This window comes from Urocitellus parryii, chromosome 5 (assembly GCF_045843805.1).
Source record: "Urocitellus parryii isolate mUroPar1 chromosome 5, mUroPar1.hap1, whole genome shotgun sequence".
NCBI classification, from domain to species: domain Eukaryota; kingdom Metazoa; phylum Chordata; class Mammalia; order Rodentia; family Sciuridae; genus Urocitellus; species Urocitellus parryii.
The window spans coordinates 86,299,148-86,321,370 of NC_135535.1; the positions used below are offsets into that span (position 1 = coordinate 86,299,148).

General features: G+C 41.1%; 1 protein-coding gene and 1 non-coding gene across 7 annotated transcripts in view; one reads left to right on the forward strand and one right to left on the reverse strand.

Moving 5' to 3' along the window:
* Positions 1–3,688: 3,688 nt before the first annotated feature.
* On the reverse strand, positions 3,689–3,829 carry LOC113185296 (U4 spliceosomal RNA). Its single transcript, XR_003301109.2, has one exon. It is a non-coding gene; the product is annotated as a U4 spliceosomal RNA (small nuclear RNA).
* A 6,712-nt stretch (positions 3,830–10,541) lies between these two features.
* Positions 10,542–22,223, forward strand: part of Bcat1 (branched chain amino acid transaminase 1) — a 61,940-nt gene continuing 50,258 nt past the window's right edge. For all 6 annotated transcript variants that reach the window (XM_077798815.1, XM_026392361.2, XM_077798818.1 and 3 more), the window contains exons 1-2: positions 10,542–10,583; positions 11,626–11,697. In XM_077798815.1, coding sequence (XP_077654941.1) covers positions 10,542–10,583; positions 11,626–11,697 — 114 coding nt within the window. The remainder of the gene's footprint in view (positions 10,584–11,625; positions 11,698–22,223) is intronic.

Consider the following 22,223-nt stretch of genomic DNA (forward strand, 5'->3'; position numbering starts at 1 on the left):
TATACTATGCAAATATACCACTTCACCCCAGAAGGCTTGATGGACCCTGTCATCCCCTTCAGTATCTGTCACACACTTTGATTTCCTGGAGGAGGTGCTGAGTGGTATGTGTGCTTCACTCCTGATGGAGAGCAGCACATTTTAGAACAAAGGGTCATATCAGAGATAAGTTATTGTTTTACATTTTCTTGGACATACATCTTATACACAGGAAATCCATTCCCATTAATTGTATTGTAGGATGCCTATCTTCCCATTTGGTGCATATCTTTTCCTCATTGTCAATCATCGACCTGACTTCTCACTTTTTAATACTTAGCATGGACTTAATAGAACGGGTTTATGTTTCTGGGCATATATTATAGATTTTTTCTGGGTCTTCCATAGCTGTGGGTTTTGCCTCTGTGGATTCCGCCCACTGCAGTGGACAATGTAGTTAGGCCTGCAAAGATTCCATTTCTACTGAAGAGGTACACTTTTGTTCCTTGTCTTTATTCCCTGAACGATACAGTATAAGGACTGCTGCATGGCATTTACGTTGTATTATGTCTTAAATGTAAGCTAGAGACTTTTCAAACTAAGTAAGGGAGAAGAGACAAGGAAGAATTAGTATAAAGGAAGATGTGCACAGGTTAAGATGCAAACAGGTTCCATTTTATATAAGGAACTTGAACATCCCTGGAATTTGGTCTGCAGGAGGTCCTGTATTTCTTCCCCCCTGACAGATGCAGAGGGGTAATTTTAATGCTTTTACCAATCATTCAAAACTTCAGTCAGTCATCTCTGCTTTGATCATGGTCCCAGTGTCTTTTCGTTTTGCTATTAATTTTCTCAAAGTAAATTAACCTGAACTCTTAAAAGCAGAGCCCCTACTTCATACTGGTGTAAGATAAAATGTTCTCCAAAACAAACCAAGATATAATATATGGGTTTTTAAAAAAATCAGCCTCTTTTAATTAGGGTTAATTCCTCCCCCTCAGAGGTTGTTATGTGATTCTACTTCTCTAAAATGCAAAATTATAAGTTTAAATATTTCCAAACATGCAATGAAATCCTAGTCTTTCCATCGGGAATCTTCATATGTTTGCTTTTCTGTCCCTCTGTCACTTAATTTTAAGGAATTTGGTGATGACTTAGGGACTTACTGGGTTAAGGATTTCTCTGTGTAGGAAAGGGGGGGACAAGAAGTGCAAGGGAGGGTGAGCAGTGGGGGGCAAGGGAGAGTTAGGCAGAGAAAGAGCAGAACATTGAGGACTAAGCTCAGGACTCTGAATTTTGCCCTGAGCACAGTGAGTTTCAGAGCAGAGTGTATGTGCTCAGAGATGTGTAGAAGAGGCCATTGGTGTGCCAAAGACATTATTATATTTTATTTTCTCTGATATGGGAAAAAATTAAGTTATATCTGGCTCATATGGATTGATATATGCTTAGCCTGGGACAAGACCACACTGTCACAGACTGTACAGTTTCCTGAAGGGAGAGGAAGTGCATAGTCACCACTAGGGGTGGGGTGGGGTCCCCTGTGTAGCCTGGCTCCTAGCAGGTTGTAATGCCTGGAGGTCTAGCCAGCCTACTTAAGAAGATTTACAGATTATGTCATGCAGTGTTAATTGGTTCTCCTTGTAAGACGGAAGGCTGGCTTTCAAAGATTTCTGCAAGAAAACAAAACAAACACAAATAAAATATTAAAAGGATAAAACCAGAATAAAGAAAATATTAATAATATGGAAGCAAGGAAACTTGCCATATTGTTCAAGACAGCTAATGGTTTTCCAATTCTTATTATAAGTTCTCTGTTAATTGCATTAATCAGAACTGACAAGCAGTGGACCACAAAAAACTGATATAATTAGTAAGACTATGTAAGAGGGGTTTACATCCACTGGCCTTTGTGTATATTGTGCCTGCAGACAAGGTACATAATGGTACAAGAAAATCATAATTGGGGAGATATTTTTAAATGTTAATTATTTCATGCTTATCTCAACTTTTTTATTCCTATTTTTAATGTATTTTTTTGTATAAGTTGTTTTTCATAACTAAGTAAGTATATGATAGCCATATATTCACTTTTGGTTAACATAGGTATAAAACCAAATATCCCAAAACTTTGTGGCTTAATAAAGTAACAATTTATTATTATCTCTCCTGGTTTGTGGGTTGCCTGAGCTTAGCCCGGTGTTTTTCTCTTGGGGTCACTCATACTTTCAATTAGTACCCTGGGGCTGGAGCCATTGGAAGGCCTAACTGTGCCAGACATATAGGATGGCCGACTCACGGACTCACGTGGCTGGCCCGGGAAGCTGCATGTTGGCTGGGAGCCATCATGTGTGGCCTCTTCACATGGTTTGGCCTCCTACAGCTTGGTGGGAAATCCCACTGAGATTTGCTGCGTACATATTTGTCTACCCAAGTACAAGAGGAACAAAGCAGAAGCTGCCAGGTGAGTTGAAGTATATGTCCAGAAATAGAACCAGGTCACTAATATACTTATGCCATGTTTTGTGTGTCAAAATAGTCAAAGTGCTTACCGGATTTAAAAATAAAAAACAAAACTCTACCTCATAAGGATTTGAGCAGAAGAGCATGTGCAATAGAAGATAATTTTGAGGCCATCTTGGAAAAACACAATCTGTCACATATGCTATAATTTTTGTTACCATAAAATTTGGAGGTCGACACTCTAGGTACATGGGAGCCATTGGAATGAGTCAGAATTTTAGGTAGGATCACAAAACTAGTCATCTAACTGATTTGACCTACAGCTGTTTGATCTTGGGAAATGGAGCCAACCTCTCTGAAGGCCTATAATAGAACTATGGTGTGTGTGTGTGGGTAGGGTGGGGATAGGACACTTGAGTACTTATAAAATATCCTCCCCAAAGTGCCCAGAACATCTGGCTGCACAGTGGGGCAGCTATTATTAGGATTTTAAGTTGAGGTTTTAGAAAATCTTTTCAGAGAGAATACTGGTGACAGCATTAAGGATGGATGTATTAGCGGAAAAGGAGAAAGTTCCAGAATGAACTATTGGGAAATCTCGTCTATTGGCCAGGAGAGTGGACTAGCAAGGAAGGCCAGGCATGTATAGAGAAGAGACATGAGCAGGCAGCAGTCTCAGTGTGACTTCATGTACTGAACTGGGCATATGTCTAGAGCTATACATTTGAGAGCCTATAAGTTTTGCTAAGAACCCCCTTTTTCCACTGGCAAGTACTGATGAAAAGTTGCATGAAAGGGATGTGATTTCTAAATCCATTCATTCTATTATTCAAAGCAAAAATCTTGAAAGATGATGTGATCATCAAATTTAAAGTTAGTTAACTGTGCTGCTTGAATTGTGTACCCCGAAAAAGAGAGGTTGAAGTCTTAAAACCCAATGCCTGTGAATGCCATGTTTGAAAATAAGGTCTTTGTAGATGTCAAGTTAAAATGAAGTCACACAATATTAGCATGGACCTTTAATCCAATATGACTGGTATTCTTATTAAAAAAAAAAAAAGAAAAAGAAAAAGATATGTGAAGGGGGATATCACTTAGGGATTGATGTGCTGCAGCTCTGCACCAAGAACACCTGGGTTACCAGAAACTGGGAGAGACAAGCATGGCCCTGTCTACGTCCAGGCTCCAGAACTATGAGACAATCAATTTCTTTTTCCTTTTCTGTCCCCCCTGCCCCCACCCCCAGGCTCTGTAGAGACTACCAGAAATTGCCAATGCTGACTATATTGCAAGACATCACAATGGAGTATTGGGAAAAGTTTTCAATTAGCAATTATCTTGCCTCATATAAGCCTCATTAGCTGTAAGACTGCCACTGAGCAAAGCTTGAGACAATCCATTTCTGTCTGTGGTTGTCAGCCGTCCAGTTTGCAGCACTTCGTTACTGCAGCCTAGGAAACTGATCCATTAACTATAGACATAGGAGGTGAAATTGCTGGTTTTATTTGGTTAGAGGAGATGTGGCATTAAATAAGCTCAACTGAGAATTCTTTTATCAAGATTTCTGCATGTTTGCCTTTCCAGAGACAGTGAGGTAGGGAGTGGGGGGAAGTAGTAGGAATTATGCTACGTACATATTTGTCTACCCAAGTACAAGTAGGACACAAATAAATAAATCTTGAAAAATACAAGATGTATATTTTTAATATACTAATGTATATTTTTTAATACTAGATATATATTTCTTTCATATCATGTTGTAATCAGCAGTATACCCCTAATCCAAAGGCTATACATATAAATGAAAAACAATGAAAGCTGGAGAAGGAGGAGGGAGGGAGGAAGGGAGGGAGGAAGGGAGAGAGAGAGAGAGAGAGAGAGAGAGAGAGAGAGAGAAGAAAAAGATGAGCTGGAGAGTCAGGGATAGGAGCCAGAATTGAGGAGCTTGCTAAAGTATGTTGTCAAAAGCCTTATACAAAGGCTTGAAGGTTTTTTTTTTTTTTTTTTTTTTTTTTAGCCAAGAAGAGGTATGTTCAGATTTGCATTTTGCTATGATTTCTGTGGTTGCCACATTAGGAATGGCCCAGAGGGAATCAAGCCTGACTCTGAGGGGCTACTTGGAAGCCATTTGGCACTGGGATAGTGGAGAAATAGAAACTTCAGCACATGTGAAACTAGAATTAATAGACACGGTGACTTCTTGGATGTGTTTGATGGATAACCTTTCTATGTCTAGCTAGGAAAATTAAATGGAATAGGGATCAGTATTTTAGTCATCTTTTTTCACTCCTATCACCAAAAGGGCCAACTAGAACAATTTTAGAGGAGGAAAAGTTGATTTGGGGGCATGCTTTTAGAGGTCTCAATCCATAGATGGCTGATTCCATTCCTTGGGGTGCGAGGTGAGGCAGGTAGAAGTGTGTGGTGGAAGGAAACAGCTAGGAGCATGGGACCAAGAAGCAGAGGGACCAAGAAGCTCAACCAGAACAAAACATAAACCCCAAAGACATGTACCCAAGGACCTATTTCCTCCATTTCCTGTATTTCACACCCTACCTGCCTACAGTTATTACCCAGTTAGTCCCCACAAAGGGATTAATATACTGGCTGGATTAAACCTCTCATAACCCAGGCATCTCATCTCTAAATTTTTTTTTGCATGATCTCACACATTGGAGGACACCTCATATCTAAACCATACAGTCAAGTAACCCACCTCCACAGGCCACATGTTCTCTGTCCCGTTTCCATTAGTAGGTGTGTTCTTTTACATATTTTCTTTGGCTACTTCAGTGAAACAGTGGCAGGTTTGAGTAGATGGAGCAAGGATCATATTTCTCAAAGCCTAAAATATTTTCTACCTGGTCCTTGTAAGGAAGAAGCAAATGAAGGAAATAAAGAGAGAGGAGAAGTGGCCCCGCAGTAACACAGGCGTATTTGGGACAAACCTGCGGAGGGGGACTCAGTGGAGACTGAGACCACTTATAGCCTGGTGTAAATATAGGGGAATGAGGGAGGGGGAAATTAGGCTGTTGCTAGGAGGTTGTCAGGGAATGGTCCTTGGAGTGTGACCTTCATAAGTAACGAGGTGTTTTTCAAGATTTCAGCCCCTGATAACAATTTCCTAATGATGGTGGAGTGGGTGGGGTTTCTTTGCATGATGGTGGAGTATTGTTTGGGGTTTGGGTCAGGCTGAGCCAGTGACTTGAAGTGACTCATGTTGTAAGCTTGAGGATGTGTTTCAAAATGCTATTGCCTGTGTCAAGTTCTACCTAACAGCCCTTTACATAAAATGTTTGTCAACACTGCAAAATAATCATTATCTACATTATTTGAAGGTTTAGGATATACAAGGTGTGGTTCTAAGTCATACACATATGTGGTAACACTTTATGATTGTGTATCCATATTATCAAATAAGAAGTGCAGCTGTGTCCCATTTTAAAGATCAGAAAACTCAGGTACAGAGATTCTCATTCATATTCACCACTTCAGGTAGCATCTATATGGCAATGATTCATCAAATAACTACCTTCAATCTAGACCTCCCCTCTGAGCTTCAGATAGCCAGATCTCTCAGAGTCTCAGACACCTCAAAACTCAGTGGGATCCAACCAGATCTGCTCATCCCCTCAAACCATGTCACATTCTAGTGTCTCCTTGTTCTTGATGAATGTAGCCAACTAGATGATACAGCTGGAATCCAAGGAGCCCTCTTAATTGCTTCTTTTTTTCCTGCTCCTGCCTATAGGGTATTGATTTAATATTCGAGCAGCCATCTTAAATGTTAACCGCCATCTTATGAGATAAGTTTCACTTTCCTGTACTTCCTTTTACCTGAAGTCCCCCCATCCCCATTAGTGATCTACCCTATGAGTCCATAACCCTAAGCCAATTCCAGAAGGACACAACCCCTTTGCTCTGGAAAGCCCCATGGTACCATAGACCTAAGCCCATCCCATGCTATTGCCCTCCCATCTCCCTCTGACCCAAGCACCCCAGAGCCTATCCCATGGCGCCACAGCTACAACTCCAACCCTTCCCCACAAAAGCTGAACTCCCGAACACCTTGGGGCCTCTCTCTTCTCTAGAGATGGGCTTTATTTGTCAGCTTTGACAAATAAACTTCCCTGTGGATCTCTGCCTGGCCTCCATCCTTCTTTTCTCTCTGGCCCCTCTCTTGCTTTCTCACTTTCCTTTCACTCCCCATGCCCATTCTATCTAAAGATGATGGGATCTGGCTGTTTCTCTCCATCTGTATCCTCGACCACAACTCAAAGTCCAATTTATTAATAAGATCATCTGAAATGTGTTTTCTTTAATAGCTTCCTCAAAAATCCATTCCTCTCCACCCAACCCTCTTTCAGTCTCCAAACTGAAGCCCATGCACATGTGAATTCTGTCACACCCTCCTCACCCCCATTCCCAGACAATTCTTAACTTCTCAGTAGGTTTTCTTGCCCCTGGGTTAAAGTAAAGTAAAAATTGTGAAAGCCAGAGCATCTTAAGATGATAGGTAAGAAGAGTTACTAATAGTTCTGACTTATTCTGGTTGTTGCTTACTAATAACACTTCTTGGGTGAAGAAATTAAATACCTACTTGTAGGGAAAAATTTATTCTTCATTGAAAAACAGTGACTTGTATAGAACAAACTTCTAAGGTTATCTGATTCCAATTCCATGGGCCTCTTCAATGTGTTTTGCATTATTTCATTGTTTTTGAGAGTTTTTTTTTTGTTTGTTTACAAACAACTGAGAAATAAGTACAAGCAATTCTCATTTATTTTTAATTTCATACATAAAAATATAAAATTGCACATGTTTCCAGACATGTATAAATTGCATAACGTTGTAGTCAGGTTAACCCTATTATATCCTCACTTACCACTTCTATATAATGAAACCTTTCTAGCTCTCTGACATGTAGTACGTGATAGTACCCACTGATCAACATTTCTCCATCCCTGGCATGGGGATGTAGATCAGCCATAGAGTGCTCCACCAGTATGGGCCAGGCCCTGGGTTTGATCCCCAACACTTCAAAAAAAAAAATATTCCCTCCACTCCCCTTACTCCCTGGAGCCTGTGATTACCACATTGTACTCTCAATCTTTATGACATCCACATTTTGAGATTCCACCTGTGAATGAGATCATGGTGCTTGTCTTTCTGTGCCTGTCTTATTTCCCACTTCAATTCATGTTGTTGCAGATGACAGGGTTTCCTTTTTTATGGCTGAGCAGTATTTCATTGTGCATATGTGCCACATTTTCTTTATCCATTCAGTTCATCAGTTGATGGATATTTTGGTTGTTTCTATTTCTTGAGATAGCTGGATGATGGTTCTATTTTTAATTTTTTGAGGACGCTTCATACTGTTTTCCATACTGGCTATATGAATTTATATTCCCATCCACTGTGCATAAGAATTTCCTTTTCTTCACATCCATTTAGGGCTAAGGAACATACTAAAGAAATACCCTGTCCTTGTGCCTGCTGTGACCTTCATATGTCCTTGATGTTACATCTAAAGAATGCTGCCTTCTGGGTGGATTTGGCTCCCTCAGGAGAATTCAGAATCATTGACTTATCTCAAGGCTGTCACTCCCTCTCTTGGGGATTTGGCCAGTCCTTTGGGGGATGAATTGTCCTTGAGAGTCACAGTTGTTAGAAAGGAGGTTTCTTTGTTCTTACTTGAATTTAAGGAGCCTTCCTGGGAAATAAGACTTTGGAGTAGCACCCAATAGGATGTTCTGCCCAGGGACTTCCCAGTCAAGGACTCCCAGTTACATGACGTCAGGTGTTAGTGTTTCCCCTGATCTGGTGATGTGTTTTGTTCTCTCTCTCTCTCTCTTGACTATCACTTTTGCTTTTGCTCTTGCTTCCATATTATTAGTAAAATAAATGTTATCTTGTATCAAGAGAGTGTCTTTATTGTCTATTGGATCCAACCTGCCAAATTCAGCAGCTGCACACATATGTAACGCTTCAACATGACACTATGCCAGCACTTATTTTCTTTAGTCTTTAATACTAGCCATTCTTGTTTTCTCTGATATGTGGATGCTAACCCACAACAAGGGGTGGAGGGAGAGTAGAAGTTCAGTGGACTAGAGAAAGTGCAAAGAAGGGAAGTGGGGGAGGGGGAGACAGAAATAGGAAAGACAGTGGAATGAATCTGACCTATATGAATACACCACAATGAATCTCACCATCATTGTGCATCCACAAGACTGGGGTCCTAATTAAAATAAGATATATTCCATGCTTGTCTAAATATAGACAAATAGATTCTACTGTCATGTATAACTAAGAAAAACAAATTTAAAAAAATTGAAAAATTTAAAAATAATAGCCATTTTTACTCGGGTGAATTGTGATCTCTCATTGTGGTTTTGATTTGCATTTCCCTGATGATTAGTGATGTTGAACATTTTTCCACGTACCTGTTATCTATTTTTATGTTTTCTTTTGAGAAATGTCTATTTAGATCTGTTATAGATCTGTTGCCCATTTTTTAATCCAGACTGCTATTTATTTATTTAGTTAGTGAGTTTTTGGAGTTCCTTGTGTATTCTGGATATAGATCCCTTGTCACATGCATAATTTGCAAATATTTTCTCCCATTGCTTAGATTCTCTTTGCACTCTGATGAGTACTTCCGTTGCTATGCAGAAGCTTTTTAAATTATTTTTGTCCATTTTGGCTTTTGGGATCTTGTCCAGAAAATCCTTACTGATTCTGATGTCCTGAGGTGTTTCCCCTAAGGATTGTTTTTTTTTTTTAAAGCATTTTATGAATACATAATATTCATATATCTTTTTGCAGTACATTATGGACTTAGGAATTAATTTTTAAGCCTTAGTCAGGGGTGGCTAACTGGTTTCTTAAGGTTTACTTGGTCTGTACAAAAGAAAGAGTAAAATAAAGAAAGAAAGTTTTCAATTTAAAATTCTGGGTTTTCAGGGACAGTTGCCACAGTTGCGATGACACATGATCTACCTGGACTCTGAATCTTTGGTTCTTGGGACCCCACCTGGCAGAAGAGGCATTTCAATGCCTTGTCTAAAGGGGAGGAAGAAAGGGACAGGTGAAGGTTTCCTTAGTTGATAAGATTGGAACTTCATTTTCTGTGGGGTTGTGTGAGATCATTTCTAAAACCTGACCAGATTTATCTGCTTTCGCCCAGAATGAACTGTCATCCTCCCTTTCAAAGATCAAGTTGGTCCCAGTCACCACTTCCTATTCAGACCCAGGAAGGCTCATAATTTAGGCTGATAATTGCCCTGGGAAAACATAGGAGAGGAGACAATCGCTCTTCCAATCTCCTCTTTCTAAACCGAGTAATATTTCCAGCGTCACTTTCCCAGCCTTTAATATCGTTATCACGGGCCTACATCAGAAAACTGTGAAAGCAGTATGACTAGGAGGCTCTTGATTGTTTTGTCTGAAAACGATGAATGGAATGAAGATCTTTGGGCAGAAATAGCACAGAGCTTAGGGGATGAGAGCCTGGTAGCCCCGTCACATCCGGAGGTACAAATAACCACTTGGGTAGGTGATGCAAAGGAATCTAAAAACCGTTTGCAACTGGGGGTCGGTGGCTGTCAAGAGCCACGTACTAATGCCATTCCCTGGCTGCAAACTCCCCAGGGCAGAACCTGCCTTTTGTCAGTTTGATTTGGAGTCTGCAGAAAGCTGCCTTTATGTAAATGAATGTCTCCTTTGGAGGTTTCCGGGCCTCTCTCCCAGAGGTCGTGTAGTAAATAAGAATGCTCTCGGAGTGCCTGCCCTTGGGAAGATGCTGACTCCAGGAGCTTATTCTTGGGCCTCTGTTCGAGACCCAGTGGCTAGGACAACGACTTTGGTTTTCGCCTCTGCAGACAGAAAGGGAACAGACAGCCGAGGCTCCTCCCTCAGGGATGCTAGAGGGGCTGCGTTGTTCCCTGAGTCTGGTGCTGGCTCGGGGCCCCGGGCCGTGGCACCTCGCGTCGCGCGGGTGGTGCACCTGGGCTTGGCCACACCGTCCTCTTTCGGGTCCAGCCGATCACCGGGGGCCACCCCCGCCCTCCGCAGCCTCGCGCTCCTGCAGTCTCCTGATGGCCAGCCATCGCTGCGCCGCCGCGGCCCTCGCCTCGCAGGTACCCCGGACCAGGCGTTTGCGGATGGGGGGTGGGAGGGAGGTTGGAACCAGCATCTCTGAAGCTTGCGGGCGTGACCGCACGTAGGGCTGCGGTTTCTCGCGCCACCCTCCTTTGCCTCGCTCCACGTTCCGCCTAAGCGGAGGCGGCTCCTCTTCCCGCGTCCTTTCCTTAAATCCAGACTCCCAGCTTGCCAACTCAGCCTTGGCGAGGTCCCTGCTGGCCAAGTCTAATATCCTGCTGGGTGATCCGCTCCGCAGTGGGGATGTGAGGTCCTCACGGAAGCTTTGAGGGGGAGGAGACGGGAGCGAATTTCTGGGCTGCAAGAATCCACAGCCACAGCCAGCGAGCCTTCGCCACCCTCAAATACTTAGACCGCAGTCTTCTACTCCTTGGATCCCTTTCTTCCCTCGCTTCTGTATTTGATTAGCAAATTGCTCCCCCCCCCCCTGTAGGTACCTTTCCCCAATTAGTCCCTCTTCCCTGTATCTGTATCTTTTCACCTCTCCTAATATCACAAGTATTGTCCTTAAAGTGTGGGGTTTGGTGTGATGCGGTTGCGGATGACCCTGCTGGTGAAGAAAATGGTTCACGCCGGTCCCCATCCCTTTTACATTCTGGCTATTGTGCGCCAATGATTGACAAGACCACGAGGCTGAGCGCGCCCTGGAGATTTTTCTATAAATGGCGTTAAAACCCTAGTCTAGACGATTTATTCGGATAGAAAGGAGACAATTACCTTCTTGTTCTTTGTTGGTGAACCCTGGCATCGGGGCTGACCTGGAATTTAACAAGTTTTCCCTAAGCTAGCAGAGGAGGACAAAAACAACCCAGACCGTGCGGGCAGGGTAGGAAGTGAAGGGCAGCACTCTTGGGAGGCTCTTGTTTGGGCTGGTGCCTGGGCGTTGGATTGACAGATCATTTTTTGTTCACCTGGGTACTGGAACAGAGAACACTGTGTGATGGTGAGTATTATTGATCATCCCAAACCCCCGTTAATCCTTTTTGGTTTTACTTAATGGAGGTTTAATTCTTCTTTAAGGACTGCAGCAACGGATGCTCCGCTGAATACCTTGGAGAAGGAGGATCAAAAGAGGTGGTGGAGACTTTCAGGGTAAGTTGCTAGCCAGAAATTATGTGTCTAAAACAACATTCAACTGAGTAAATCCATTTTTTTTTTTTTTTTTTTTTGAGATTTGGGGGAATGTTCACTGTGTGGGTTATATAGTAACATCTTAAATACCACTTGGGAAAAAAGTCACTTGGGAAGCAATAATACCATTCATCATATAAAAAATTACCTAGCACCTAATCACTTATTTTATTTCACGAATCATAACTTTTTATTGAAAATAAGCAATTCCTAAATATTAACCTGGATGTTTTTCTGATTGTATAAGTATAGTCTTCACTGCGCTTATGGAAGAAGTTCACTGTGATTTTTCTCTTTGTCATACTTTATAGTAAAAGTGTTGCATTTTGTTCTTTTCTGTCTTAATTACATGGTTTATATATTAAATAATCTCATGCTTCACAAGGGAATAGTGAGGAGGAAATGAGATAAGAATCTGGTAAAAGTACTTTGAAAAATCATACAAATCCAATTGTATAAATCATTATCCACCTCCCCCAACCTTGGAAGATTTTGCTTCTCTTTGTGCCTCATTCTGCTCTCCTGCCTGTTTCTGTCACTGTCGATTGTCATTCACAGTACGGAGTGTCCTAATGATCTCACATCCTGGCAGAGTTCAGAGAGGGAATGAAACGTGACTCATCAATTTCACACATACTCAGCTCTTAACAGTGTGCCAGGGACTGTGTTAGATACTGGGAATCAGTGTAGTACATAGATAAGGTCTATGCTCATGAGTTTTTCAAGAACCAAAATATAACAAGATATACCAATTTCCTTACTCAAGTTCCTGAATTTTATTTGTGCACATTATTACTAGTGCTTTAAAGATAATATTCATCATAACTCTATAACAACAGATTTACTTTACTACACTATAGAGACTAAGCACTGATACATTTGAGGATTTACATGGGTCCTTAAAAAAAATGAGGTAAAACAACTCTCACTTGATAATCTTTAAGGCTTGTTCTATATGAATTCAGTGAGTAAATTCCTCAAAGGAAGGTGGTAAGTAAGTAATACCTGGAAGACCTTTATACTTTCATACAAAGAAGCATTCTTTACAAAGTAAATAATTAATTATAATATAAGTGATCTATTTGTTTATTTAGATTTCTACATATAAGAGTGTAGTTAAAGAAGAAATATTTATTGACACTCATGTATTTATATATTAAAACATGACTTTCAATGGATGAATTCATAGCACATATGTGATGGGGCAAATGTAAAGTTATTTTGATAATTTGGGGAAGAAACATGATGGATTTTACAGGATCATCTTGGCCTTTTTTTGTGTGTGCCAGGGATTGAGTTAGGGCCTTGTACATGCTCAGTATGGTTTTCCATCTCTGAACTATACTCCCAGCCCCAATCTTTGCTATTGACAATTTTCTACCTCTTTATTAATCTTATCTTATTCATAATATTTTCTTGCCTCTCTGTCCTCTCAAGTAGATTTCATATTGTTTTTCTCTTCCCTGTTAAAATGAGGTCATTTTAAAGTGAGAATGCAGTCTTTTAATGGAATTCAGCAATGAGATTTTTTCTTTTTTTTTTTTATTGGTTGTTCAAAATATTACATAGTTCTTGATATATCATATTTCACACTTATCCTAGGGAATCTTCCTGTGAAGTTCAGGGTCCTCTTTATTTGAAAGAGGTCAGCTTTCCATTTCTTCCAATTCCATCTGACTCAATATCTCCACAGAATGAAACACTCCAAGTCTGTAATTTTCTTCTTTAGACCTTCTCATTAGGTTTTAGGAGAGTATCTCTACAGACAATGAAGATAGATAGCCTCGGGGCTTTCTGAATGGAGTAAGAAAAGTACATAGAACCTATTGTAGAATAAATTTCCAGTCCATCTGTAATACAGGCTTGGTCTTTGACAGTTTTAAGTGTTGTGGGCAGTGCAGGAAAGTACAAATGTATAAGCAAAGGATGTTGGCTGAATTCTGGTTAAGAGAGTCCCCAGGTGCTTTCCAGCAAGTTGTACTTCCCTGCTATGGGCTTCCCCACTTCAAAGCAAATTGCTATCTACCACAAATATTGAATCAGGAAAATTTTAATATGCCCTGCTTTTGTCAGTATGTCTTGTCATTTCACAATCAGTCATTGTAGCATTCCAGATTCTTCTGTAAACATATAGCATGAAAAATCCTGATTTGAAGTTATCAGACAATGTGGAGCATCACTTTATAAACTCTGTTATTTTAGAACCCATCAGTTAGGGAAATGTAGAGAAAAGAAAAGGGCTTTTTGAAAACACTGATAAAAATTGTTTATAAAATTATTTTTTCCCCTTAGAGCCTAATTTAGTATCTACTCAAAACTAGTCACATACCTTCAGTTAATATTGTTTGTTTATTTGTTTTTATTTTATTAATGATATGGGATTGACCCCAAGGGCACTATGTTATTGCACTATATCCCTACTGCCTTTTTTTTTTTTTAAATTTTGAGACAGGGTCTCCTTATGTTGTCCAGGTTGGCCTCCAAATTGGAATCCTATTGCCTCAGCCTCCCAAGTAGTGGGAATTATAGGTGTGGACCACTATGCTCTGCTATTAATTTACTTTTGAACTCATTCAGCTATATCACCTAGTTGTTTTAGTATATTTAGGTAATTTCTTTGAGGTCAGGTTAAAAATTCTTATTTTTAATTTCCAGACTTGTAGAAATTTTCACAAAGGAAATTAGAGTTCTTCATGAAATTCTAAAGTCACCCAATTATGTATTACTTTGAAAAAATCTGTATCCCTATGTACAAATCAAAGTTAGAACATTATTATTCATATTATTGAGAAATCACATCTTAAAAAAGGGTGTTGTAACTAACTAGAACAAATAATAATTTTAAAAAGAGTGTTATGGTCTACTGAAGTAGAATAAATATCTGGAAATTCAATCATTTATATTCCATCTTCAGAATTTTAACTATTATGAGCAATTTATAATTAGATGAACATTAATCTGCATATAACAAACCTTATTCTATATCTCTGCTTTGCTATTAACTTCATCTCCTTGGACCAGTGGGTCTTTATGTGTGCTTCTAGAGGTATTTTGTTCATTTTTTGTGGTGTTAGGGATTGAATTTAGAGCCATATGCCAGACAAGTGCTCTACCACTGACCTACAACCCAGCCCTAGAGGTATTTCAAGGAAAGGACTCAGAAAACAAAATTACATATAGTGGACCATGATCATCTCAATATTGGCTGCACATTGGATTTAGCTGTGGAAGCTTTTAAAAAGTCTCATCATTCCCATTTCATAACTGAATCAGAACCTCAGAGGGGTGGGGGACGGAACATATTTTATTCATTTTTTAAGCTACACAGGTGATTCTGACTTTGTAGCCACATTACCTTGCTTGAAGATCTTATCAATTTGAAAGACGGATTGGAAAATCACTGATGCTGAGGCGGGAAGTGTAGCAACTCACAGAATAAAGCTCAACATTACTCAGATTCACCTCCTGTGAACTGCCTTTCCCCTTCCTGGTTTGCTTCTTCATACCTCAAAATCAGTAAGAAATTTTAAACATGGTAGACCTACCTCTACTGTTATCCTCAATGGCTCCTTTGATTTGCCTGGAATAGAGTGATGAACTAGGCTTACTTTAATTGTTGGCAGCTTATTGTAAACATTTCTAAGGAAGAAGGAAGATGGGATATAATCTTAGTTGAACAGAGTCAACGCTCGCAGAAAACTGGAATGTCTATCAGGATAGCCAGTAGAATGGACTAAATGGCTATATCAGCCCAGCCCTTGCCCATCCCTTTTCTGGCTCCAGTAGCTACAAGACTTCTGTGACCTGTCTCCTACCACTTTATTTATCCACATTTTCTACATTCCTGCCACACTGGGTATGTTAGTCAGTCTTTGTTGCTGCGACCAAAATACCTGACAAGAACAGTTTAGAGGAGGAAAGATTTATTTGGGTTTAAGGTTTCAGAGAATTCTCTCCCTGGTCAGCTGGCTCCAATGTAGAAACAGCATGGAGGGAGAGGATGGTGAGCAAAGGTGCTCAGCAAGTGGCAGCAAGAAGCAGACAGAGAAAGAGAAGAAGGGGCCAAAGTGAAGATAAATCCTTGCTGCTTTGGGGACCATGCTTTTAACACATGAACTTTGGGTGGGGGGGACATTGCAGATCCATACCAAAACACTGGGGTTTTTGCTATTTCTTAAACATTCCATGTTAGTTCCTACCTCAGGAACCTTGTCCTTGGCTTTGATTGCCTAAATTACTTTGCCCCTAGATTTCTACATGGCACATCTTCTTTCTCCATCCAAGTTTCTGCTCAGATACAACTTCATCTCATGAGTGAGGCCCTCAATAAACCTTCTAAGACAAGCATTCTCTTTCCCACTCTATTTTCTTTCTTTCTTTTGTGGTGGTGCCGAGGATTGAACCCAGGGCTTTGTGCATGCAAGGCAAACACTCTACCAACTGAGCTATATCCCCAGCCCTCCCACTCTATTTTCTTCAGTTGCTTTGATTTTTTTTTATAGCAGTAATCACCTCTTGACAATTAGTTGTTATCTGTTTTTTTTTTTTTTTTTTTAATTTCTCCTCACTAGGAGAACAAGAACCTGATGTTCCTTAAGATCTATAGCAGTACAGGTACATAGTAGGTTAAAAAAATTGTTAGTTTGAATGAATAGTAATTACTAATCACAGTTTGTGCCTGTTCATGGCTGACAGAGAACTTGCCCAAGCAGGGAAGTTTGAGATTTGTGCACTATTGATACAACCTGTGTAGCACTGTGTAGTGCTGGTGCAGCCAATGTTTAATGAAGGTAAAATACTAAGAATAATAAGGGAGAAATTTAGAAGAGCAAGCAAGGTGGGGAAGTTACCCTACATTTATTTGGTATGAAACAAAAACTTGGTTTTGTTTTAAAAATATTCTTATGTAGATTGTCATTGTCATAGCTACCATTACCATTCATGGCAGGAAGAGAATTATAGATCTTAGGAATACAAAAAAGTTTAAGGATCATGTGTACTAGGCTTCATGTTTGGGGTATAATAATGACAGTAATTGTAACAGCATGGTGAACTTTTATGTTGCCCTTTAAAAACTATGCATATTTTAAATTCTGTTGGAGGGATGCAAGAGCTGTTGCCTTTGTCATATTTAACGTGTATCTGGAATTTAGCAAGTAAAAAGAGTTCACCCTTTCAGTTCATACTCTTCTCTCCAGTTCACAACCATTTTTTTTTCCTGTGTGTCTTATTACTTACTTCTTTAAAGAAAAACATTTACTAGTTGTCCTAAGAGAAGAAAATTTGCATTAAGTTTATCTTCCAATATTTATATGATTCCAGATTTTTCTTAGTACAGGATTTCTCCCCATTCACTAAAAACAGCTAACTGAAAAACATTCCAGGTACTTACTTCATTGTGCAAGAGCACTGTGAAGCTATTCATATCATGAAAATGTTTGTCTTAGAATTGTCCTGACTCTGAATCTTGACCGGCTTCTATAAATGTGTCTATCATTGATGAGGCGACATATCTGGAATACACCAAACATCATCAGAATATAGGAAAACTACACTGTTCTGTGCCAGGCATGGTGCTAGGGATGGAGATGTAATTGTAAGTATTCAGATATATTCAAATACTCCAGTCAGAATTTTTGTCAGAACAGTCGAGAACAGGGGTGACAAACTTTTTTTTTTTTTTTTTTTTTTTGGTGTGTGAGTGTGTGTATCTGTGTGAGTGTGTGTGTATGCATGCATATGCGCGTGCTGAAATTAAACTCAGGGCTTCATCCATGCTAAGCATGCCTCTACTGCTAAGTTACATTCCCAGCCCCTGACAATCTTTTAAACAAATTTTTCTGTTTTTTTTTTTGGGGGGTGGGGGGAGGACACTGTGAATTTAACCCTTGAATGCTTTGCCAATGACCTATATCTCCAGCTCTTTTTTTTTAAAAAAAAAAAAACAATTTTGGTGCCAATTTTATTGAGAAAAAATTAACATACAGTAAGATTTGCCAGTTTTTGTGTGTATGTATGTGGTGCTGGGGATTGAACCCAGAGGACTTATGCATGCAAGGCAAGCACTCTACCAGCTGAGCTAAATCCCCAGCCCTCCAGCTCTTTTTATTTTTTATTTTGAGACAGGGTTTCACTAAGTTGCTTAGGGCTATACTAAATTGCTGAGGCTGGTTTTGAACTTGCAATCCTCCTGTCTGAGCCTCCTGAGTCACTGGGTTTACAGGCATATGCCACTGCACTGGATCAATAAACTTTTTAATAGGTCCCATTAATAAATACTGTAAGCTTGATGGCCATTTAGCAATTTAGCAAGTAAAAAGCTTTCTGTCACAACTAGTGGATCATGCCACTATTGAAGGTAAAAGAAAGGTATGATTGTGTTCCAGTAAAATGTTGAAACAGATCAGCTGGCTGCATTTAGTCTACAGCATAGGGGTTTGCCCAAACCCCTACTTAGTCTAGAAGATCAGGAGAGAAATGAGCTTCAAAGCTAATCAAAATAATTTAGCTGAACTATATCCCTTTAAATAAATGTATTGTACTTAGTAAAGGATTGTAAGTTAATTTATTTATTTCGATTAAATAGTGATAGGAAAAAGTCGATATCCTATCCAAATGTGGCACTTTATGGGTGACATGTGACAAGGTGGCTTTACTAGGTTAGCCTGAACATTGCAGTAGTAAGTCGTAATGCGCGTGCTTCGTCGTAATGAGAGCTTTCTAGTCCTCTTAGAATGGTTTTCCATGTCCAGTGGGCGGACAGCGGGCGAGCTCAGACCGTTGGCCCCACCTGGAGCTGTGGCAGTTGGGCAGGGCTGACGGCGTGGGCGGTGGAACTGGGAAGGCGAACCCACCGCCTGCACCCCTGAACTCCCGGTCTTGCTGAGTGATTGCCTTCGGGGCCCTCGGAGCTGGCAGGCAAGATAGACTGGCAGGGCGGTGGGGTCCCCTGTACCTCCACAGCTGCCGGAGAGCAGGATGCAGCGCAGGAAGGTGCCCGCCACTCTCAGGCCAGAGGAGCCTGCGGAGAAACGTCCCCGCTTTCATGGACGACCTGCTGGACACATTTGCTAGCCCGAGAATTCCAGTGAACAACAAATGGAGACTCCTTCCCAGCCCCCAGCCTGCGTTTGCAAGTAATGATTGCTCGTGGGCACCTCGAGGTGGTGGAAAACATTGCGAAGCTCCTGGCAGAGAATGAAGTCCCACAACTTTTTATAAAGATGATAGAAAACATGAATTCAAACCACGATCAAAAAGGCACCATGGTGAGAAAAGGACTTTATCATCAAAAATAAATGGTGATGCGGTCCATTAATACTGCTTCTAAGACAGGAAATCTTGAACATAGTCTACATATTTCACCTCAGGAATTCAGCCATGAACTGAAAATGGGGGTCTGCAGATGAGAGACTTGTATCATACCTAGAGTCCCTCCCTGTGTCTTTGACCAGCAATCCTCTGAAGGTCTCTTAGGAGAAATCTGCTGAGGACTTGGTGAGAAAATGGTGAAAAAGGCCACCCCCTCCTTCTCTACCCCATAGATGTTAATACCGAGCTCTAAAGGGAACAGAGCCTTTTGTTATCCTGTAACTACAGGAGTGAGCTGCCTCCATCCCTTTGATACCAGTTATTCCAAGTTGAAAGAAAAAGGAATCAAAACCTTGCATGGAGATACGATGAGGTCTTTAAAAGACAAAAGTCATTGCAAATTTTCAGACTTGAAAAGATTTCAGTTTCAAAACAAGTCACCCACAGAAGCTTCTGGAGTCCTTTCTTATTCTTTGGTCCTGGAGGCCAAAACGTGAGCTATGGCCCACACATGACTTGAGTCATTTCTTGCTCTGACCTCGCAAGAAGCCATGTGAGGGAATTTCAAACACCAGCTAGAGAAGGCCCTGGCTGTGCCTGGATTTTTCGCTCATTAGGTACAGGGAAACCTTGGTGGTAGCCTGTGAAACTCAAAGATAGTTAGCGCGTTTGGTGGTTTGGGGGTTCTAGTTTTGGTTTTTTGATATTGATTTTTTGATTTGGGTTTTTTGTTTTGTTTTTCTTTTTTGTCTATTTTTTTCTTTTTTTGGAATTTTTAACTAACATCTGTAGTAGTTGAGATGTGCAGTGAGAGTAGTCAGAGTAGTGAAGTGTGGCAAGGGGACCAGCTTAAGCTGGTCCATCTTCACGGACTGTGAATGGGTCCTGAGCGACATTGGTCAGAGTGGCTTTGATCAGGTGAAATTAGCCTGCTATCTCCTCACCAGGACAGAGGTGACTGTAAAAAGTCCTGCCAAATGTGTAGCAGCACTTCCCCCATCATATTCAAATAGGATACAATGGGGACTAGAACACTCAAATGTGATCCAGCTGTTTCAAATTATTGACACATTGAAAATATCTACCCGGAGAAGGTTCAGGTAGATCACATGTACCATGTGCTACTACCAGAAGAAAGACATGGCTCATGGAGACTTGAAGCTGGAGAACATCCCAGTGAGAGCCAGAGGAAACATCAAACTCATTGACTTCAGCCTGAGTAGCAGGTTCATGGTTGGGCACAAGCTGGACAGGTTCTGAGAGGGCACTGTCTCATACTCTGCCCCATAAATCTTCCAGAGGGAAAACTATGAGCACCCTTGCAGTGAACATCTGGTGCCTGGGTGGCATTCTGTGTTTTATGGTCATAGGGTGCCACTCATTTAAGAGGGACGACTGCTTGGCAGCTGACAGAGTTGATCCTGCATGCAAGGTACTACATTCCCTTAGGTTTCTGTTGAAGTGTGAAACCTCAACTATTAAATACTGACTGTGGACTCCACACAGAGGCCTGTGGTAGATCAAATCATGGGGCACCCATGGCTGAATCAGGGTAAGGTACATTCACTGATCGTTCTAGTGCATACTCCCCAAACCACCCAGACTTCATAATAATGACAATCACGTTTAACATGGGTTGTGACCCAAACAATACCCGGGCATCTCTGACAAATAGAAAATTTCATGAGACAATGGCTGTGTACCTGATACTCCAGCACCTGATAATCCAGGCAGCAGGCTGCATGATCCAGTTAAAGCCTGGGCATCCAGAGGCTGGGCCTTGCCCATGCCCCTGCTAACCTCTCTCTTCACCCAAAGAGGAGTGCCAGTGAACTTGCCCTTTGGCCCTTTCCCTTATAGCTCTGGGAGCATCCGTGGCCTGAGGAGGCCAAGCAGTCAGGGCTAAAGGGAGGCAAAAGAGCCAGCCTGCATGCAAGGACCCCCACTCCCAGCATAGCTCCCCAGCATGTCCCTGTGTGCCCCACACCAGCTCCTGGACGATCATCGGTGGCTGGAACACAGCAGCAAGTCCTCCCAGGGTATGTGGCCAGAAGAAAACTACTCTATATAGAGAAAAACTTCTCTCTATAGGGCAACCCCACAACCCATACATGGCAACAGCAAGGGATGAAAGGGGGGACTACGAGAATTGCCACCTATATTCAACAACTATGTTGCTGCATGCCATGTTCCCGCTGCTTGGCCTGAAAGTCATTTCTGCGTTCAGAAATAAAGTGGCTCCCATGAAAGGAGGACAGAAATGTGCTGGATTCAGAAAGTGGCTCCAATGAAAATGGAGAGCTGAGACAGACAAAACAAATGGACAGCCAGAGGCCCCTGAGCTTTGTGGATCCTGATGTCATGGTGTGGGCACCGCTCAGGTGTGGACTCACACAGCTACTGGAGAAGCAGTGCAAAGTGGTTGGGGCAGTGTGGAGCCACCTGGGACCAAGCCTCCTCTCTACCCATACCTGGAAGAGACATCAGAGACTGTTTTCCCTGGGACACTTACCCCACCCTGCTCTTCTCAGTCTTTTCTCCCAAGTTTCTGGGATGACAGAGATGGTTCTTAATAAATTTGTGTCTAAGGACAGTTAAAAACAAAAACAGTTTTCAGCCTGAATATTTTTCTAAAAATAAAGCTGATTGTCATTTATAATCTAAGACTAAGGTAGCTAGCTGTAAGGCAGTGAATTGATCTGGAATAATAAGATCAATTAAAAATAATAAGAGGTGATGATGTAGAATGACTATTTTTTTTTGTCTTGGTTTGATTTATTTAATGCTGGGGAGTAAGCCCAGGGCCCTGGGCATTCGAAGCACCTATTGTACCACTGAGCTACACCACTTCCTCCTGACCCATCTCTAAGTTCTGTATTTGATTTGGGAGGAAATATTTTTATGGTCTTAAAAGAAGTAAAAGCACTGAGTGTGTTACTCGGTGGTAGAGTCCTTGCCTAGCATGCATGAGCCCCTCAGTTTTATACCCAATATGTCAAAAACAAAAACTGTGCAAACCAGGCAGAGTGGCATGAACTTGTAGGTGCAGCTACTTTTTCTAAAAGGAAAAAAAAAAAGGGGGAGAATTTTTTTTTTAAATGGTATTCAACATTGCTTACAACCTATGAACAGGTTGAATCTGTTCCTGTTTTTTTCTGCTGTCAAAAAGCCTTTTC